Source organism: Haemaphysalis longicornis, unplaced genomic scaffold, assembly GCF_048455015.1.
Source record: "Haemaphysalis longicornis isolate Haplotype H1 unplaced genomic scaffold, Haemaphysalis longicornis Haplotype H1 scaffold_2, whole genome shotgun sequence".
Classification (NCBI taxonomy): domain Eukaryota; kingdom Metazoa; phylum Arthropoda; class Arachnida; order Ixodida; family Ixodidae; genus Haemaphysalis; species Haemaphysalis longicornis.
Genome location: NW_027526295.1, coordinates 273,809,096 through 273,831,558, shown reverse-complemented (window position 1 = coordinate 273,831,558; position 22,463 = coordinate 273,809,096). Strand labels below are relative to the sequence as shown.

The window sequence follows — 22,463 nt, the reverse complement described above, 5'->3', positions numbered from 1 at the left end:
AAGAGGCTTGGCCAGTCGCCATTGTTACCCTACATATATGCTATTCACGTAAGCGGTCTTTGCTAATATAGCACTTAGCATGTCTAAATTACCCCTGTAGCCTTCTGGTAGTGCGAGTGTGTCTGGACACTATAGTCATCATCCCTTTCCCCTTTGTGTAGTTTTTTTAACTCCTGTTTTTTGTTTTTTTCGTTTTCTCTGTATTAGGCCCTACATGTACGCTTTGGTGGAAACGTATACTTGTCTCATTATCATGATAAAATTAGTCTCGTAAGCCTCAGTACACACCTCTGACACAAGTTTTAAGATCGAAGGCCACAACTCATTCGCTAGGTTCAACTTTAGTTCGGTACAGCCAAAGACCTGCCGTGGTGTAGCGCATGCGCGTCGTGCTTTCATGCCGAAGGCACTGTGCTATAATCCCAGGCCCAAATTAACCTAATTTTCTTTAATAAGGGGGTCCTGAAGTACCTTCCGGCGATGCGCGGATGTACATGTAACCAAATAAAGCAATGTATTAGCAATCTCCTCCCGCAAGAATTTTGTTAAAGCGATGAGTATTAGCTGAGAAATCGTAAATCAAAAACCACGCATTATCGTCGCGCCGCGTTTCCTCCTCCTTTCAACTTACTCTCCCCTGTTGACGGCGAGAGAGCCTTCCCTCCCATGATGCTGCGCTCCTCGGCGGTGACGTACTTCCGCTATTGCCCTGCTCACACTGAAGTCTGCTACGGGCAAGCTTTGTTGACACCATGAATCTCGCACTCCGCTCAAGGCTGGAAAAGCGAACGAAAAAAATTCCCGCGCCTTCCCGCGAGGGGAACACGAGTAAATGCAGAGCATTGGGGCCTCAGTACTGGTTGAAGGCAGTGTTGCTTCCATCGCTTCTTCCGTGATGCTGGAGTAGCAGACACGAGTAAACGTGGGAGCGAGCGTCAACCAAGGAAGGAAGGAGCAACGCAGTGACTGAAGCACGAGCGACCGCTAGCGGCTTTATATTTGCAGCGCGCGCAGTAGAGGGAGAGCGGACGGGGGGGAGAGCGCGCATGCGCAAGCAGCGCGCGCCCTTCTACGCCCCACCGCGCTGCTATCACGCACCTGTTACGCCGAGACACGGCCGGACTGGAGGAGCGGCGAGCACGCACTTTCATATGAAAGTGCGCGCCCGCCGCTCCTCCAGCCCGGCCGTGGCCGAGACCGCGACGGAGCGTTCCGGGGGTGACGAGCGAACGGGCTGACTACGACGCATGCACGCACCTGCTGCGGACGCGGAGCTGTGGACGCCGTCCGACGCAGGAAGAGGCGAGGCTAAGAAATACTCTGCATTTAAAACCTGGCCGCACGTGTGCGGCGGCCTGGCCTTGCCCTTTCGCGGGGTACGTTGCTGTCGAACTTTGCTATCGGCGGCACGTGACTTTTTATCGGCGGCGAACTTGCAGCCGCACGGGGGGGATCGTGCGCTCGCTCCCTTGAATGCACAGCGCACTGTTTATCCAAAAAGTGCCGTATCAGATGTGGCCCCGATTGTGCCGGGTCTTATTTTGTGGCGGTGGCAATTCCTGCCGGCGGCATGTGAAAAAGACATTTTAAACCGATACAGAACCCGTGCACAAAACGCCAGTTCAGCTTGGGGCAACGCGTGGTGGAGAGCGGCAACGTTGGCAAAACATGCCCCGCCGCGGCTCTGAGCTTCCTAGCGCTGGAGCGAGCACCATTTCTTTAAAATATCAAACATCGGTTACCCTGGCAACAAGGCACAAACCGCTCTAGAAGTCAGTTACGGTTGCGTGATCCCGGTTCAGCTTGGGGCCCCACCTCGCGGCATATGGGCACTGCAGGCATACTACCCACTCCCATTTGGAAGTGCGAGATGCGTTTGGCATTGCAGGAGGCGATGGTGTGTATGTTGTGGATGCCTTTGTTTCGCGATGAAATGCGACGTTGTGCTTCTGCGGGTGGATAGTGCTTCCCATGGTCTGGATTACCTTTCTCGAGCGGCGTACGACTCAACCTCGCATGGGGTATGTGCAGTGTGCGTGGCTAAAAGCTATCTCGGCTTGTGCGCCAGAGTTAAGACTTGCTGTTCGTCCCCGCAAACCGCGCGCGAGGTGAGTGCCGAATTTACAGGGGCAGGAGGAGGCAACCCATCGTCTGTCAATCGCGGTTCGGACTTGCAACGCATGTTGGGACGTTCTGTTCGTTCGAAACGCATCTCTGGATTGTTTGGAAGTTGAATAAAATGTATGCGTCAAACCCGGGCATTCGGCTCAGGGCGTTCTCTGCAATTGCAAGAAAGAAGTGCCATGGGGCTTCAACGCTTTCTTTATGGAACGTACTTAGGTAAACGAATATCCATGCCGTGTTATGGCCCTGTTGCATTCAATACAAACGGCTAAGCGTTTGTTTACACTTGTTTCGTTTGTCGTAAAATGTCCAGGCACTCCGGCACTCCGCTGGCAGATTAGCCGTCGAGCCGACGGTGAGCAGACGACTCATCTCTTTGCCGGAAGTGCGTGAAAAAGCCGCCCAATAGCAGGATGACTAGCTTATGACGAACATCTGGGAATCGATGACGTAGACATGTGAAGATGGCGGCGTCCAAAAACACGAAGGGAAGGGTGAGAAAAAAGCGACAAACTTTGCAACAAAAGTGTGAGCTTTCCGCTGCGCGTAAAAGAGTAATACTTGGCACAGATGATGTTGACGACCCAATCTAACGATTGCGCTAGTCAATTTAGTGTGCTCAAAACGCCTTTCAGGGCCCCTTTAATCAATTTTATTCCCGTTGCACCATCGTCCATTTTAGGAACCGTCTGTCGGTCACGGCAACCATGGGTTTTCACGTCATGGGACCTTAATGCTTCTGCATTACAGCTGCTTGAAATTCAGGGGACGCAGCCAAATGAGGTGCTCATGGGGAAGCGCGTTCGTCTGTAAGAATAAAACGCATTTCAAGGAGGTTTTCGTGCTTGCACTCAAAGCGCCCGCCTGTCTATGTGTTTTGGGGGCAGGAAACTGGCGTATAACGACCAATAAAAAGCGAACAAAAACAAGCGAGAGCAAAACCTCCCGTTCAGACAACGAGAAATGCAAACCACTTACGGACGGTAACAAGGGCAATTGCCTCTTTCAAACATCCCAATTACGGTGTGTTTCGGCGCACGTGGGCATAATCGTATTCCTCATGGCTATAAACCTTGAACGCTAACTTGTAGAAAGCAGCTATAGCTTTAATGTTGTTTTCACACATACCCAGTGGCACTCTCCTTGTCGGGACCAATTTGTAGCGGCAACTAACACGATCAGATATTCGTTGTCTAAAATTATTAAGGGAGCACGGGTTAGGATGCAAGTGGGAATCGTCTTTAAATGGGCCGTGCAATCAAGAGAAAAACGGCGTTGTTTCTCGACAGAACTTCCGCAATTAAATTCACCGCGAAGGACTTGAAAGTTTTGCAGTGGGAATTTTTCTGTGTCTTTACAACTAAAACACCTTGCGACGTTTTCAAAGCACCAAAAATGGCCCCATTAGTTTGTTTTGTACACAGCTTCCGGGATGTATAATTCATCGATTTTATTTTTCGATTTGAGTCGTTCTAGATTTCAGAAGGTTCGTCATGGATGTTTGCGATGTTTTGAAGCGATGGAATGTTAAGCTTTTAAATTTTAACCCATGTAGCAGGAAAGAAAGTAGTTTGTTTTACAGATAACCAGTTTTGTCATAGATGAGCATATTATAAAAACGTAGTACCCCTAAAAAAGCATTGTTTCTTTTTTGTTGTTGTTACCTGCCTATAATGGAGGCAGCTTACGCTATGAGAAAAGTTTGTCATGAACAAAAAACACACGAAACGCCACTTATACGGGGGAAAAAGGAAGCGAATAGCATGAAATTTGATGCGAACCATAAAGCCTATGCATAACTCAACAACGCAAATCACTTAAAAAAAATAGACGGAGGAAAAGTTTGTGGTGCTTTGCATGTTATTTTATCTTTGAGAAAAGCGGTGGCGAGTGCCGAATCTGCGACCTTGTCATCATCCATCAACGTCGCAGCTTGGAAACAGTCCCCAGGCGGTGGGGCTGCGTCGGGTGTCTCGCAACCTGGCCGCGGGACCACTTTGGCCATTGTGAGGCAAAGATACGCCGTGGGCTTTCTTATCTAAGTTTTCTGGTGCAGCCTACACTCTGGCCTATCCGTCCAAGAGTTCCAGAACGGTTACTGAAGATTGAGCAGCACACATTTTTTGACATGAACGATACACGGTATTTCTCACCACAGGCTCTGTCTTTCAACTTTCTCTGTTTCTCTCCTGTCTCTGCGCTTTGCCCTGCGCCTTTTTCCTTCTGTACTCCTCTGATTCACACGTGTCAAAAAATTGGCGCTGTTTAATGTTCGATAGCTGGCCATCAACTAACCGAGTTTGATACATTGTTTCAGAACAGTGGCCCGTAAAATTGAAGCTCTCTCCAGAGATAAAAAAGGAAGCTGTGTAAGTAGGAGGACACCGTGTTTGTCGTTGCTAAGGGAGGTGGAAACCTCAACATAAAACCTCCGGTTACAGGCAGAGTTGCGCGAGTGTTTAGCTGGTGCGCAGCTCACCGGCAGTTGTTTTGAAAACGGTAAACTCTGAAGTGGCGACCAAGCGGTCGTTAGAGAAGGTGAAGGCCCGCGTCAACGTCACTCAGAACATGTGCACGAGGTTTCACCATACCTCGGCAAAAGTAGACGTAACTCACTCCACTCACTCAGAAAAAATATATCTTTCCTCACGCACTCACTTACGCTCACGTTCTCCAGTCGCCCTCACCGCTCGCACTCACTCGCGCTCACGCTCACCACTCGCCGTCACCATTCGCACTAACTCGCTCTCCCGTTCAGCATTCTTCATCGCCGGTCACACTCCCCTCACTCACCACTCTCCCTCACCACTCGCAATCACTCGCAATAGCGCTCACCCCTCGTCCCCACCACTCACACGCGAGTGTGCGCAGCAGTCCCTCCATGAATCATGACACGGAAGGGATAAGGGCATTACGGCGTCCGAAGTCCTTCCAAACCATCTTCCCAAATCAACACGCCACCGCAGAGTTAATTCCACGGTGCCCTACAGCAGTAGTGCAGTGACGACATATTCCCGCAGCTAAAACAGTCACGCCATTAACAACCATCACCGAGAGCACCTCCTGCGATGAATAGACAACAGGTAGTACAAGCGCAAGAGTGGCGGTCACCGGAGTAAGCCCCACAAATCGCGCGAGTAGCGAGAGCCCTTGGAAAGAACAAGGATAAGTATTTACAGACGCCACATTATTTGTCAAATCGAATTGGTCCTTCCTAGAAACTCAAGGAATACCGCCCCAGGACTGGAATTTTTGCAAATTCATGTTTTGATGAAACGATACATGAGTGGAATGGGCTCTCAAAGGTAAATGCCTGCTGTGAATGGAAACTGGTTTTTTTTTTTAACCTGTAACCACCCTGCTATAACGCCTTCGGGTCCTGCAGGTATACTTTGAATAAAGAATAAAGAATAAAGAGTGTGCTCGGGAGTGGTGAGCGCACTCGCACTCACGAATGATGAGCGGGGCTCACGGTGAGTGGCGCTTGCACTCGCGAGGGGTGATAGAGAGAGAGAGAGAGAGAGAGAGAGAGAGAGAGAGAGAGAGAGAGAGAGAGAGAGAGAGAGAGAACTTTATTCTTTAAACAGCCCTAGTCCGGGCCGTCGTGCCACAGTCTTTACATTAGGAGACGACTGGTCCGTGGAACTCCCAGAGGTCCGCACTAACACGAAGGCAGTGGGCCGCCCAAAGTTCTTGCGTCGATTTTACATCTACGCCAGAACCCGGCTTCAACCAGTCCTCCCAGAAGCGATGCGGGAACGCAGGTGTGGTGGTAGGTCTGGCGGATGGCACTCCCAGTGAAGGTGTCGTACTGATGGATAGGAAGGGCAGTTGGGTGTAGAACAAGTGGGACGCGAGAGGATGTCATGCATGCGGTGGATACGGGATGGAGTGATAAGAGATGAGGTCTGTGCTTTCCGGACCACAGATGCGGCTTCACGAGAGAGGAAGAGGTGGGGGACCGGAAAACACTGCCTGCTTGCGCGTAGCGCGCAAAGATGCTGCCGGCGTGCCTGATGTTGTGAAATCTTTTGAGTGCCAGGGTGGTACACATGTGGCCGCAACATGGATGGAACCGGGGAGAGTACTGGGGTAAGCTCGTGTGCTCGAGCATTGCCGTCCAAGTTGGCGTGGCCGGGGACCCATACCAGCGTTATCTTGTGACGAGATGGGCACGAAGGGCGCAGTTGAGGGTGTCAAAGGTATGAGGATGTGTGGTGTACCGGGAAATATTTCGTAGCGCCTCCTGTGAGTCACTAAACACGAAAATTGGGGTGGCAGGGGGCTCGACTTTCAGAGTATTCGACGGCGGCGGCTATGGAGAATTCTTCGAGGGTTGTACAAGTTGGGGCGTTTTTGAAGTGGACAATGGTGTCTACAGATCGGGTAGGGCTATGGAGGGCGATAGCACCATCTCTGGAAGTGGAGAAAAAACTGGCGTCCGTGCCGCACCATTCTGTTTAAGCCAATTAATGCGCCTGTTCAATGGTTTTGTGCATTGTTGCTTGCGGACCAAGTTGTGAGCAGGGTGCATGTGGCGAGGAATACGCCCAATTACAAGGTTTGGGAAGGAAGACCAGAAAGAATGTTCGGGAGGGATTGGGGGAAGACTGTCTGTTGGGTAGTTTAAGAGGGTGAGAATCGCCCGACCTGAAGCCGAGAGCTTTAAGCGCTCGAGCTGGGCCTGGAGGTGAGATGCGATCCGTTCCTAGAGGGTATTATGAATGCCTAGGGAGGCGCCTTGTGTTGCGGCATAATGAGGTATCCCCAGTGCCAAACGGTACTGGGCATGGAGGGCTCCTTTAAGACGGTTTGTCTGGGCAAGTGAGAGGCGGAGGTAGGGCACAGTGTACAGGACGCGAGATGTCGCGAAAGAGTCCACAATGCGGAGAAGGTGAGGCTCTTTGAGGCCTCGTGTGCGGTTAGAAACCCGCTTGAGAAGATTAGAGACCTGAGAGATCTGGGAGTGGAGTATTTGTAGTTGAGGAACAGCAGATCCATTTCGTGTGGGGTGAGTGGGGCTCGCTGCACTCGCGCTCGCCAGACCAAAACGATGGCAAGGCTCACTCACCACTCACCCATGAGTGGTGACTGGGTGTGTTTCTGTGCACTCGTGAGTGAGCCTGCCGTCTAACGGGTTTCGCACCTTTTTGAGGAGATCGGGGATGAGGCAGGCCCACACAGTGTTATTACAACGTAGCTGTGTTTGCCTTGGTTTCCACATATAGCGTGCGGGGATAGATTGGCCTAGACCGGAAATGTGTTGCACTTAAGAGCTAGTATATTGTTTTGCTTTCTTCAAGGGCTCCTGATGGCACATTTGTGCTGGTTTTTTTCCCGTGCAGCTTGAAGGGCTTCCGTAACACCACTTTAGCCGGAGTCTTCACGACTAAGCCCGCACACATCACCGGTAGCCGGTTATGCATGCACGGCCGGAGGGAGGGGGGGGGGTGTACTCACTCTCAACCAGGCTTCACGTCACTGATGGCATTTCCGTTGTACAGGTGGGATATATAAAAACTGTCGTCTCCCGGCCAGGTGCGACCTGACTGCTGCTTTGCGTGGTCGAGGGGTCACGGTTGGTGTGTTGTAAGGAGTGTAAGATACAAGGAGAGGAAGATGCCCACGACGCGAAAATAAAACGGACCACCCCATGTTAGTGCACTAGAATAAACCACAATTCCTCCTAAGTTACATTCAGCTAATCAGCTGGGAAGTATGCTCAATCGCAAATTCTCAAACAAACGAGTTTTCTTTCGTGTACTGCTTGGACTGCGCCCTGCTTCACTGGTCATCTTTATAGAAGAGCACTGACTTTTTGCGCCCTTGCAAGAGAACGGTGTTCCTTGATTCGGTACAACCGGCGAAACCGCTGCCGCTTACTAGCTAAGGTCACTCCCAATTTATCTTGCATGAGAAATAGGTGGGGTGTTTTGGCGACATTTTGCGCCTTAGTTAAGCGAAAAGATTGGGAAAACTCCAGATTTGGCCTCCTCGACTCCCGGATCGCCCTATGGCTGCCCATGCATTCCTATGGGACCTCCGATCTGAATGTAGCCCTCGGACTGCCCGTGGACCGTTCAGAACTAATTATTCGAGGAAGCCTATTTTGTGCTTAGAAGGGCAACGGCAAGGCGGCTCCTCACAGACTCCTCGCCGACGTGCCGGGTGTCCCAGTGTGGAATGGAGAGAAAACGGCTGCAGTGCCGAATAGGGGCTAGCATGGATAGGATGGAAATGACAGAGACGGGTAGTACTGGACAAATAGGTAAACAATGTCAGTGCTAAAGCGAGAGAACCCAAAGCGCTCATGCGCAGATGGCACCTTACTCGCTCGTAGCTGGGCGGATTTGCATTGGATCATATCGCCTACGACGGTGTGGAGCCTGTGACCGTATATTTATGGATGGTCAGCGCTGTAGGAGGAAAGGAGATCCTTTGGCGAGTTCTAGAAGAGGTGAAGGGCGGTCGGGGTGGATTCCAGACACGTGATTTGGGGCCGGGATCCTCAAACTAAGCGCTGAATACACCTTAACTGTTACTTTTGACGCTGACCGCGCTATCTAGTGGGGAAAAGCCGTATTCAGCTTTCCTTAAGCCCAGTGTGTCGAACCGAAAAAATACCGGTTGAATTACGGTTCGGGTACCGGTGAAATAATGTCGTCCCGGTTCACATCCGGTTTGACTAAATTACATACCGAACCGATCCGCGAACCGGTTCGCAAGCCTTTCCCTGTTAGATGCGACGCATCTCTTGCTCTGAGGCATGTCCCTCCTACGTCGGTGTTGTCCGGCGTCCGCACGACTCTCCTCCCGTCTTCTCTCCGACGACTGTGCGCGCAGCGCTCTCACTCCGCCTCATTATCATAAACAACAGCTGTGTGCGCTCGCTTCGCTCGCTTCGCTCCGCTCCCATCGCGCAAGCGTGCGCATGCGCGACTCTCCTCCGTTGTCGCCTCTCCTTGAGGCGCTGTGAATATAAAGCGGGTATCGCGCAGCGGCGGTTCAGTCAGCGCTCGCTCACGTTCGACTTCGCGTCACTTTGCTCGACGACTGCGTGCTTGACTTGATTCTTCCGATGAAGACGTGATGGAAGCGACGGTCCCTTCATGAAAAGTAAAATTACGCCCATCTTCCCGCGTATGAGAACACCCGCATGTGATGAAATGCATCATACTCGTTCACAACACGTTTCACCCGATTTAGAGAATCAACCCAATGGAAAAGCCAATTGAACCCCGCAATGCGTCGCATAACACCAGGGTTCCCTCGTGGGAACATGGGCGTAATTTTTTGGCGAGCCGGTTCTTAAAAGAAAAATTATGACTAAGTGCGAAAAAAAATTACTTTGTAGTTCAAAGGGAATTTAGCAAAAAAAAAAAAAATAAAGGAAGCTCACACTAACACGCAAAACTTGAAGGTAGCGAAGCTATACGCAACCTTCCCAATCATCACGAAGGTTCAAGTCCGCGATTGCAGCCGATTTCCAATCATTGTGCATCACCTTGGAGGGGCGCACGCTATTGCGTGTCTCTCATTCCGAGCAAGGGGTGCGACGATTAAGGCGAACGCTGGAGTTTTTTTTATTTTAGGCAATCTTGGTAAATCTCCCTAAGTGGGTATGCTTGGCTGGACAAACATGTGCCGAGGACGCTGGGCGTTCGCCGTGAAACGCCTGCACAAAAGCGCTCGGCATTTTCTTGGTTTTTTATCTGCCAGGCGGTCACCGCGATCCTGGCCAATCTCCCTAAGTGGGCATGCTTGGCTTGACAAACTTGCACAGGGGACACTGGGCTGTCTTCGCGAGGCACGCACACACGAGCGCCAGGTATTTTCTTGGTTTTGTTAACTGCCAAGCGGTCGCCGTGAGGCCTGCGCCCACATGCGCGCACTCGGCAATTTCTTGGTATTTTTAACTACTGTGGGCTTACGTACGGGATAGCAGAGGACCCCGGCTAGCTTCGCTAGAGAACGCTACGCGCCGTACACTAGCCCTGCGGAATCCGAAGATTCACGCACGGGGTCGGGTACTCACATGCCGTAGACAGGCTCCGGCGATCCAAAGTGAGGCTTTATTGCCTGACAGATACAGGGCATATATACCAGACAACACGACTCTCGCTCGCGGGGAGACAGTGGCTCCTGTCGCTCGCTCAAGCCGCGGGACTCGGACCTCGATATCCGTCATCACGGCCGCGGGAGCAGGGGAGTCATCCCGTGAGACCGATCAGGGCAGAATCTCTCAGCAGAGTCCGTGGAGCCAACTGGGTTCACCGTCATCGGGGCATTCGGCGTAGGCACTGACGAGCCAACCGACTCCGACCAAATCGCCCAGTCGATTCCCCGGCGGAGTGCTCGTTCGTCCCGCAGGTCAGTTCGGTGGGGAGAGGAGGTCTTCACCAGGTCGGGGAGAGGGTGGTGCGAAGGAAGGTGACAAACTGGTCCTCCTTTCCTCGCGCCCTAGCGCACACGTTCGCGGCGAGCCGGTTCGGCGCGTCGCGCGGGGTCATGAAGAGGACACGACCTACGTGACACGCCGGCTACCCAAAATGGCGACTACCAGCTCGCAAAAACATGTGCAGGCGAGGCGTAGGAAAACAAGGGCCCCCACACTACGGACACCAAAAATTATGATTTGCTAAAGAGCTTTGCTGTTAAAAAGTACAAGTTTTTTTATTCAGAAGATGGTTTTGTCTGAATGGCAATCAAGATGCCGATCTTAATGGCAGCTTTAAATAATCAAGCTAGATAACCTGATAAATAAATAAATGAATAAATGAAGTGTTGCCGTTCACTAAGCACTTTTTCCCAGCCCTTATGACGTCACAAGGGCACATTTACGCTATTGGAAGCCGTCCACTGAAGTCACAGCTAACATCAGCTCTGATTTTTATAGTAGCCTCCAATTCTACTTCACCGTACCTCTTAATTGCTAACATGCGTTTACCTCACTGTTAAATCGGTTTTTCCACATGACGTCAACGCTGACGTTGGGCAGAGTCAGACTAGAAAACTGGGATTTTTTCAATACTTACCTTGTTTTTTGAAGCAAAAACGTCTTGCGGGGCAGGAATAGCGTAGATCGATTTACCAGAGGCTATTTTTTTCAAGTAAAAGAATGTCACAGTTTATTTTGCTTTTATGGTTTTGACGTCCCATGCAGAACGTGTAGGCAGACTCAGCTGGTGAATAGCGCCTAGTCCATCTTTCATGACTTTGGCATGGAGGTTCCTTTCATGCCCAGCAAAAAACTTTACCTGCCTTTTTATACCACCACAAATCTCCACCAAATGGTACAAAAATTCCGGCAGTTGTCTACTGATGCGTTAACATTGTTTCCTTCCGCTCTCTTATTAAGCCTCTATAGAGTCGGCTTCACCGATATACAGAAGGGAATTTGTGTGTACGATACTTTACCAAGAGCAATGTAAGCAGTTTTATGTGCTAGTATGAAAGCACTAAGTATTCTTCTGCATCTTCAGGAAAACATATACTGCAATAATTTGGCTCTTTTAGGGCGTGGCGGCCTGCCCGCCTAATAGCCTACCTGCCTATCTGGTGGGCTACCTGCCTATCCACATTCCTGCTTATTACACCGGTTTTTTGGTCAACCAGGCCAACGGTGACCACAGATTGGCCAGCGAACGCATAAAAACGTATAATGAGATCGCTATGCACTATTGTCTTGAGTTACGTAAATATTCTCCCCCGATAGATCACCGAGCGAAATTCAGCAAGTCACCCGGAGGCAGCTCCAGGCTAATACATTGGAGAGTACTGTGGTCTCTCTACCTCGCAGTATGCATAACCCTAGCTTTGCACAAGGCAGGCATTCATGCACACCGCGAGGAACCACCGTGGGTTCGAGCTAGTTGAGCACGCTCACGATACTGAAACGCCGTCGCGCCAACTTAACACCGCCTCTGTTGGGCAGGTGGAGAAAGGGGCGACAAAGGAATATGCCCAGGGTACGGAGGGAAGACATTTATTTTATACTAACATTCTAGCCACATATTTTACAGTCCCAATTACACAATTTACAGCACAGGTACGTACTTCCCGTTAGGTGAAAGGGGCGATGGGGCGCCACGCGCAAGTGCGCACGTTTCGTCGGCGCAGAGCCAGTGGGCTCTTCTGTCAGGGCAAATTCCGGGGTGCGCGCACGTTGTTGTGCGCGCGCGCATCGCCGTGCTGGCCGGATCGGCTCGCAGCAGCGAGGGAGACGGGGCCCATTCGCTCACAGGCGCGTACCGCACGGCGTGTTCGTCGAGTGGTAGGTACGGCCTTACTATATGCAAGCGTAGGGACAACAGGAGCAGCCTTAGGCACGGGCCGCAGCCGGAAGGGCTGGTGGGCTTTCGCCGGCGCAAGAGAGTTGCAGCCGGCTGGTAAAGAAAGCGTCACATACCTCCGGCCAACGCCTTCGGCGTCCTGGAAGCGTCTCCCCGAACGGACCCCCGCGCAGGGCGCGCGTTCGCCTCCCGGCGAGAGTCGGGTTCGGGCCTCGTTCAAACGGACCAATGAGGTGAGGTTAGCTCCGCTACCAGGGCGGAGCGCCCGCTGCGTGACAGTGTTTTATCGCCGCAACGGTCTCTGCAGGCTTCACCTCACGCAAGAGTTTGAGAGACGGCTCGGCTCTACACAGTGGCGCCAAGACGAGCCGGAATTTTCGGGGAGAGAGGGGAAAGGCGCCGCGCGACGCCACAAACCCAGTGATCGCGCAATGGCTTGGGCGTCAGGATCCCCACACTCCCCTCTCCTTAAATGCCCTCGCCGGTCTGAGAAGAGTTGACCGGCCATCGCCCAGGCATGCAAAAGACGGCGAAGAGTAGAAAAGTATGCATGCACAGGGCAGTCTCAGTCCCCAGCCCATTCAAAAGGTTTACAAACTCTACCAACACTACCCCCCTCCAGCACGAATGATACATACAGCAAAACTACACGCGACGCTGAGCTAGATAATACATAGTAATCGGTTTCACACGCATACACAAAAAGAAGCTATTGAAACATACAATTACAATGAACGCGACACTATGATAATAACAATAATGGTGATAATAGTATATACATGCAGGACGATACTATGCTACATAGGATTACAAGAAAAAAGAAACACGCACTACGACAATAAAGAATTAGGACAAAAGAGACGGCACAGGCATGCTATACAAACTACGCTGCGGCGCGAAAATAATATTTGCAAAAAAAAATTCGGAAGACACCGTTCCGCGGGGCTTGTGCAAAGTTCGGCGGTTGGGAGCACAAAAGTTTTTCGGGGAAACGTTCGTTGAGGAAAATCGAGGAGAGAAGATGGTGGGCACCAGTGCCGGAACGACCTCACCGTTGCGCGAGATAGCAGCTCCACGAGGGGGGTACCAGCCAGGAGGACATGCGGCTGGAGCAGCCAGCCGACAGGTATGATGACCGCGAGGGCGCTGCTCAGTTGTAGACCCCGCGTGGCACTCGATGGGTGCCCGCCAAGGAGCGACCTGCGCTGGTGGTCGCCGCTGCTCTGCGTGAGCGAGGCAGCATCCGGACGACAGTTGTTGAGCCCTGGTGCCCATGACGCATGGTGCGGTTCTGATGACACCACCATATTGTCCGCATCTGGAGAGGGCACCTATGCCGCAACTCGCAACTGGCCGCCAGTCCCGCCCTCGTCGGTGCAGCGCAGCCCGGCCACGTTCGCCAGCTGAAGGCGGTGCGCAGGGGGTACATGCCGTTGACCGCCGAGTCAGCACAACTGTTCAGGGCCCGGTCAAGATCACGGCGCGGGAAATCCCCTCCCCATCCGTCGGTTACTCTGCCCGCGGACCTTTAACCACACCGGCGAGGCACGACATGACGGAGGGCGCACTGGACGAAGCAGAAGCCACTCGCGGAATGCACCGTTGGGTTCGCTGAAGCCGGAAGAAGCACACACCACACGCACTCACGAATACCCGCACAACATGCGTGTCACAGTGTTCGTGCCACCGGGGCCAAGTTCCTTCGCCACAACGCGGTGCGTCCCACTCGTAGCGTACGTCCGGCCCGCGTTTTCCAGGAAAACACCACCTCCCGTTGGCATTGAGTATATGGTCCCCCAAAGTCTGGCCTGCTCTCCCAACCGCACACAGTTCACGCAACGGCCTCCAGTACGCGCTGCTCGCCCCGAACACCGGGGCCGTGGACGGCCGAAATCCGACACCTTCAAAACAAGCCCATAACTCTCGACCCTGGCTGCGCGCGAAAGCCAATGACAGTCTTCGAAGGGCACTCCCGCGACCGACCTAGCCGCCGCTTTTCGGCAGTCGCTCTTTCTTCAAGACTGCGCCCGAGTAAAAAAACAGAAGAGAAGAAAACTAGCCCTGCTCACTGCTAAAAGGGGCAAAAAAGAAAAGAAACGTACAAAGCACTTCGTCCCGCATGCGCAGACCAAGGGGTTCCTGTACCAAATAAATAACGTCAAAGCACTGGAAAAAGAAAACACTACATCGTGCACCGACAACACACACACATAAAAAAGAAAACAACCCTAACGCCTTCAACGAGGCTAACACACGAACCGTACCGAACCCAGAAACTAAGCAAACAAAATAGGTTCATGCTACATCACGCGGTACAACGCTCAAAATACTAAGCGGAACACTTCCTCACCCTGTGCATTAAACCAGTGCTCTAAACAACAACAAAACAAATTAGGACAAGATACATTATGTGCAGTCATCAACGCCCAAATGGGGACACACTAATACAGACAGTGCCACGTAACATGCACACTCTTACAAACCGAGTAAAAAGAGAACACATGCGCTTACAGCTTTGCTGGAGGGGAGAGACAACTGACCACACAGATTGGGCTGGGGCGGCCGGGGCGGCCGCGCTGACTGAGACTGAGAGAAGTGAAGTCAGCACGGGGGTGAAAGCGCCTGCCGTTTAGTGTGCTATGATCACTGAGGTGACCTCTTCCTGAGATTGTACCGATGAGCCGGCCGAGAGCAGCCTGGATCAGCGGGGATGCCTCGTTATCACCGCGCAGAGCCACTGTGCTCTAGCGCCAAATGGTCAGCCCGTGACACCACGGAAGTAAAGCTCTGCTTGCTTCTGGTCAAAGGTCCCTTCAAGTCGCAAGCGACTACCTGCCGAGGACGCATACTGTCAAATGGCTTCACAATTCCAGGCGGCTTCCCACCGTGCGCTCTCGCCGTTTGACAGACATGGCAGGATCGGCAACAGCGAAAATGTCTCGCTTCGTCCCGGGCCAGGTCACGGAGCGACTCAGTTTACCAAAACTTTGGAGCCGCCTAAATGCCCGGCGAATGGTTCGTCATGAGCTTAGCGCAGCAGTGCGCAACTCAGACTTAGGGGGTTACCACATTGAATGGTTGAATTGCCTCATCATCGGTGGCTACGTAGTTAAGCACGAGTCCTTCACCGTCCAGCAGAAATGAGTCCCCCGGGGCGTCGGCGACACACGCTGACTTCAGCCCCCTCCCGCGCCTGCTACAAGACAAGTAGCATCTCGGCGCACGCCCGCAGCAGGACAAGCTACGTCTCGGCGTCTAAAAAAAAATCAAATTAAAAAAAATTGTCTCCCAGAGACCGTCGCACATCCGGCGACAAAAACGGGTCATTCTGCTGGCCGGCTACTAGCTCTTTTCGGCTCAATACAACCGCCTTGCAACGGGCATCGCTTCCCCCTCCTGATTTTACAGCCGAGGCCCGTCCGCTTTCCGGCGGCATGGAGTTCGCGAAAAACGCCTGCGCCTCTCTGCGGGGTGTCCGCGCGCTCTTTCTCAACTCTGGGCCCTCTTCCTCTACTGAACGGCTGTCAATTTTGCCTCCTTTACTGGCACACGCTTTTGCGCCGCCGGCTAAAGTCACACTTGGACAATGAATCTCGATATATTACGAAGCACGAGATAGCGCGTCAACTACCACGTTCGTGCTCTACTCTCAGGGGACGGCAACAAGCATATATCTCGCGTGCATTACTCCGAGTGGCGGCTGTGGCCTTTCTCCCGGAATACGTATACCGCCGCTCCAGTGGGGCGCGGTTGAACCGTCGCACTGCCCCGTGGGGCTGCGTTAACGAGGGGTGCACGCACACTCGCGTACGGAGGGGCAGTCGCCTCGTCCCCGTAGCAGCTACCGCTAGCGGATAAGCGTTAAGACTGATTCCGGTTGCGTACTCAGCTTAATTAGCGGCCAAAGGCTAATGAGCCAATGGCCCCACGTTGGGCGCCAGTTTGTGGTCTCTCTACCTCGCAGTATGCATAACCCTAGCTTTGCACAAGGCAGGCATTCATGCACACCGCGAGGAACCACCGTGGGTTCGAGCTAGTTGAGCACGCTCACGATACTGAAACGCCGTCGCGCCAACTTAACACCGCCTCTGTTGGGCAGGTGGAGAAAGGGGCGACAAAGGAATATGCCCAGGGTACGGAGGGAAGACATTTATTTTATACTAACATTCTAGCCACATATTTTACAGTCCCAATTACACAATTTACAGCACAGGTACGTACTTCCCGTTAGGTGAAAGGGGCGATGGGGCGCCACGCGCAAGTGCGCACGTTTCGTCGGCGCAGAGCCAGTGGGCTCTTCTGTCAGGGCAAATTCCGGGGTGCGCGCACGTTGTTGTGCGCGCGCGCATCGCCGTGCTGGCCGGATCGGCTCGCAGCAGCGAGGGAGACGGGGCCCATTCGCTCACAGGCGCGTACCGCACGGCGTGTTCGTCGAGTGGTAGGTACGGCCTTACTATATGCAAGCGTAGGGACAACAGGAGCAGCCTTAGGCACGGGCCGCAGCCGGAAGGGCTGGTGGGCTTTCGCCGGCGCAAGAGAGTTGCAGCCGGCTGGTAAAGAAAGCGTCACATACCTCCGGCCAACGCCTTCGGCGTCCTGGAAGCGTCTCCCCGAACGGACCCCCGCGCAGGGCGCGCGTTCGCCTCCCGGCGAGAGTCGGGTTCGGGCCTCGTTCAAACGGACCAATGAGGTGAGGTTAGCTCCGCTACCAGGGCGGAGCGCCCGCTGCGTGACAGTGTTTTATCGCCGCAACGGTCTCTGCAGGCTTCACCTCACGCAAGAGTTTGAGAGACGGCTCGGCTCTACACAGTGGCGCCAAGACGAGCCGGAATTTTCGGGGAGAGAGGGGAAAGGCGCCGCGCGACGCCACAAACCCAGTGATCGCGCAATGGCTTGGGCGTCAGGATCCCCACAGTACCTATTAAGTATCATTGATCTATCCAAGACCTTTGCGACCCGAATGTTCTTTATGTAATGCAGAACGAGCACTGTCAGCCCAAATTCTGTATGGCTGCCCCGAGGACCGCTTGTTAGCGGCATGCAATTAACCGATTCACAAATGTGAGAGGGCGCGGTGTTGATCACCGACCCATCGATTCAAATGGAGACCGTGAGAAGAGCGCTGGAGAATATTCGATGGTATATCTTTTCGCGACTTCTTGTGACCGATAACCCAGCATACCTTGCCCCTTTTTGATGAATTAAAGTCATATTCACCCATCTATTTGGCGGGCTAATAAAAGTATCATGAATCTGTTGTTTTGTTATTTTTTCATTCATTTTGTGTTGGTGCACACTGCTTATAAATTAGCAGGAAGACCTGTACCTGGAAGCCCAAGATACATGTTTCACATCGCCGGCATGCAGCCGGGAGTAAAAAATTCTGCGGTCCAGCAGCAGCAACATACGATTTCAATATTTGTACGCATTTTTTTTTTCTCGAGTTGATACCACGAATAGGCAGGGCGTTGATGGTATTGCGATTGACGGAAAGGATAAAAGTCCCTGGATGATCACGAAGCTGATACTACGTAAACAAGAAAAATCCCCAAATTTTACTGGCCGTGCTATATCAGCAACAAATGTCCTAACCGTTTTCTCGTGAACCTGTAACCGTTATTTGTTTTTTCGGTTCCGTTCTGGTTCGGATTCAGCGTGCTAAAAAATAATGGCGCGAATTCGGGCTCAGTTAAAGCAGAAATATTGGTTTAGTACCGGTTTTCGATTTGGCTCCGGTTCCACACCATGCTTAAGCGCTACCTCCGCTGTTCGACTGGCAGTCTTCTGCCGTAGCACTTCCGTTACCTCTTAAGTGCGGAAAATTAAGAAGTGTTTCAGTGCCACCACATTGTTCTTCGAAAAAAGAGGCTGAAAAACTGTTTTTTTTTTCATGATGGTTTATTACTTCGATAAAATATATATACATCGCATCACTTTCCCTCTGCCAAAATAATGAGCTGTACACATTTATTAGCCAGCAGTTATTCGTTCGAAATATTATAAGAAATAAAGTACATACCGGTGGAATCACGAGGTTAACGTTAGCAAGGGAGTGAAAAATACGCCAAAAATACATGGAGTAAAATACGTCAAACGGTTTCTAGAAATATGGCATTCTTTTTGGAAGGCCTCTTGAAGGATGCGTCAGTGGTTTGTTCTTACCAATTGTTAGCATGTTTTTTTTTTTTCAGAATATATACATGATCTGTACAAACCATTCAGAAAAATCTCACTATCAACAAACAAACTGAGATCAAGCATCGACCTTCATCTGAGAAATACTGTAGTAGCAATTCGTCAAAGAAGTGCACATACATTTAACCAGAACAATATCACTCATCCTGAACGCCTGTAGAAGCGTTCGCAGACGTTGTGTGTATTCCTATCATCCATGTACGTGAAGTGTCCACTGGACGCTATACAACGCGTATTCGTTTTAGTGCCGGACTTTTAAGTCGACCAACCTACTCCTATACTGGGTGACAACTTAAGAATGGCACCGAAAGTTGCCGCTGTGCCTTATCACCGTAGCCGGATGTTTCTCCGCGCGGCGCAAGTAGGGCGTTACTGGGAAAATTTTGAACATGGCGTGAGCCGTTCCCGTGATTCTTCGGACTTAATATGCTTATAAACGACTCCTGTGACGACAAACAAACTGCGTGAGACAAGGCAGACGATATTACGCATTCATAGCAAACCCGTTTCAAAACGCGCGCACACTGACGTCACGGGTCCGGCGCTTTGGCGGAGTGAAACACTACATGAGGTGGTGCCGTTCTTGAGTTGTAACCGAGTAGAGTGTGCTTCGGGCTGTTGTGACTTTGTTTAGCACCACTAGACCTCCTTGGTTTTCAGCGTATGGTGTGCAAAGATTAAAGACCCCTTCCTGCTTTACGCTTCTTAAAAATGTTTCTTATCTTCTTTAAATTTATTTTTGTGTACCTTTCCTGAAAATTTTATTATAATTTTTCGTCTGGTAACTCTGTGTCTGCCTGGCTTTGAAGGGCTCAAACTGAGCGTTGAAGATTCGTCTTTCGTTTGTGATATTGCTGTAGCAGGCGATAAACACTTTTTCGCCATTTCTAAGATCCAGTACACTACATAAACATTCTGTTATTGTTTCTGCCATCGCACTTTGGGAGGACTGGCTTATCAAGCGCAGCATATGTACGAAGGGAACCCAGCAGCGTACCAATGAAGGACAATTAAACAGCCATGAATAAACATCATCCGAATGAATTTTTCATATTGGAATCTACTCTCAGGACAACGCTCTTAAGTTTAATCGAACACATAGGAGCCCAATAGTGTGCGGGTTTCTTGCGGTAAGTTCTGGACTCACAAAGTCGAACTGTGTGCACGAGAATTACAAAGGCGGCAGAGGTTTTTGGAGTGTTTTGCAGTGCACCGAATCGAGCATAAGCTGAGCTGGTCTGTATTTCAGGAGTGATGACCTTAATAAAACGCACCATGGCAGTAAAAACAATCCTGTGAAGAATGAGGTTTGTCTTTCACTGCGTCCTCCCTGTCTTTCGTTTCGATGGGTGGCTCTTGTATCTCTTTTCGGAGGAAGGCTTTTTTCCCGTTGGCGACAACCTTAGTCGGCGAGTTTAGAACTTCAACCTCTGGAACGCGGAACGTGACGGTCGTTCGCTTCGATCCTGACGAACACCCAAGACGGCGCCAGAAACCGCGGACGCGGGCGTCACAGCCTACAGCAGTCGCGCCGCCATTGAAGGCCAGGTAGACGTACGGGTTGACAGCGCTGTTTGAGGCCGATATGACTCCGAACACGGCCACCACGTGCGGTCCCAGTGAGACGTTTTGTGCGAACGCTAGCAGCATCTCTTGCACCATGTAGGGCAGGTTGGTCACCACGAAGGCTGCAAATATCACCACCGCCATTTTGAGCGTGCGCAAGCGCGCTTTGGGCAATGTGCTCCTCGTAGTCAAACCACAGCCACGACCAGAAGTCACCGCGCGACCGGGGGCAGTGACGAGGCGAGGGTTTTGCGACCGCGCGTCGCCCATCTTCCCCATTCGGAGCAGGATACTGGTATAGAGCGACACGAGGGCCACCATAGGCAGGACGAAGACCAGCGCGAACACGAACGCCATGTAGACTTGCCTCGCTGCCGCTGAGTCACGATAGATGTAGAAGACGGAGGCACAGTAGCACCTGTCTCGCACCACGACCAGCCGGAACATGAACAGGTTCGGAAGGGACGGAAGGAGCGACAGAAGCCAGCAGATGGCCGCAATCGATCGGGGCCTGGGACAGGGAACCAGAGGCTTGCAGATAGCGTAGTGCCTGTCCACTGCGATTCCAACGAGCATGTAAGTAGAGGAGACAAGGGCAAAAGTCTGCAGCACCTTAAATATCCGGCACGGGACGTCGCCAGCGACCCAGGCACGGCCCATGATCTCCCAAAGCAGCTGTGAGTTCATGGTGACCACGGTGACAAGCAGGTCTGCCAGGGCCAAGTTCAGGAAGAGCACCTGCGCCTTGAACACTCTGTGGCGGCGGGAGGTCAGGAGCCGGTAGCACACGATGGCGTTGCCCAGCAGTGATAGAACCAGCATGACGGCCAGAAGAGCGATACGAAGCGTGCTGGCGTACTGCGGGCCGAAGACGCTGTCAGTCGGTCCCTCTGTCGTTTCGTTGCCCTCGCTGGAGAATGCCTCGTGTTCAGATGACATCCTGGTATCAGCACCGTTCCCGAGACAACGGCTTCCTGTGGCTCCATCACCCCGAAGGCTGGCCACAAAATAGGCGAAAGCCGCGGAGCTGGGGATATTCGATGTCTCCGTTTTTCCCAGAATGAAGATTAGATAGCAGGTCAGGGGGTTCTATGAATAGTAGCTCCTCGGGTATGTCACTGAAACTTCCGCCGTTCTTATCTTTTATGGTTTCGGAAGGGGCTGCGCGTCATGGCAACAAGGCAACAGATGGATTTGTAATGTGTTATGGTGGCCGCATACGATAAGCAGGAGGAAACGCTGGGAATCCGCTTCAACCAAGTGCTTCGAGACGTTCACCAAAGTTTCGTGATTGGAAGTCAGGAACAGCTGCAAAGAAAAAGAAGACACCCAGGATTTTAAGCACATACATTACAATACCAGAGTCGCAATAACACTTCTCTTTCAGTTGCGTTTATCATTGTAGCTGTTTTTGCAATGCAATGCTTGGGGGATCAAGAAATTCTCTTTTGTGAATTTCCGCAGGATTCCCGGCCTCAATTATATGTAAGATTGTTGTTGCTTTTACGCAGTTATTTTTCAGAAAAGCTGTATACCACCTGGGTTCCGTGTATTTTTCTGGTCTGTAAAGAAAAACACAGTTCTATTCTTGAAGAAGCAGGCGTCGTTAGACAGCCTACGCTCCCTCTGTTCTTCTTGAACGTAGCGAGCATCGTGCTAACAGGATGTCGGAACAAAATGATGTTAGTTCCGGTTCTTATAGTCCTCTGAGTTAAACGATTCAGTTGCGGCTGAGGTACACAACAAAAAAACTAAAGGTATGGTTGGAACGTTAGGAACCCCCGGACTAGAAATAATACACAGAATAAAAAAAAATATTCCGATGAAAGTCCAAGCACCAGAAGGACACATCGACGGGCAGTGATAACGAAGTAATTATTACAAAGACACATTTGGGGTAGTGAGAGTAGACGCCTGAAAGTTTTCTGAAAGACCATAATGAGTGAGAGTAGACGCCTGAAAAACCATGATCACATTTATACGTAAACTAAAAGCATGCTCATTACACATAAACAACACATTTGTGCAAGATGATCTAAATATTAACATGTCCAGTGTACTTACTGTGTGGGTGTGTTTGTGTCATAGCGCGTATTCTGTCATTGAGAACGGTCATTCTCCGAAAAATGGGAGCCAGCTACTGCCACATGTACTTGTGACGAAGCCTAGAGTTGAGGGTATACACTTTCTTCCCACAACATTAGTACCTCAGTGTTCCTTGAAAAACCAATCTCCTTGTTGAGAACTTCGAGCAAAGGTGTAATTTGGAGTCGGCCTAACGCGGTC

General features: G+C 51.4%; 1 protein-coding gene and 1 long non-coding RNA gene across 2 annotated transcripts in view; one reads left to right on the top strand and one right to left on the bottom strand.

Moving 5' to 3' along the window:
- Nucleotides 1-22,463, top strand: part of LOC144167794 (uncharacterized) — a 223,372-nt gene that overhangs the window by 3,740 nt on the left and 197,169 nt on the right. The window lies entirely within an intron of this gene.
- LOC144170729 (oxytocin receptor-like) overlaps nucleotides 19,728-22,463 on the bottom strand; it is a 90,328-nt gene continuing 87,592 nt past the window's right edge. Inside the window, exon 2 of the mRNA XM_077700704.1 lies at nucleotides 19,728-21,485. Within this exon, the coding sequence (XP_077556830.1) occupies nucleotides 19,872-21,116 (1,245 nt within the window). The 5' untranslated portion in view covers nucleotides 21,117-21,485 and the 3' untranslated portion in view covers nucleotides 19,728-19,871. The remainder of the gene's footprint in view (nucleotides 21,486-22,463) is intronic.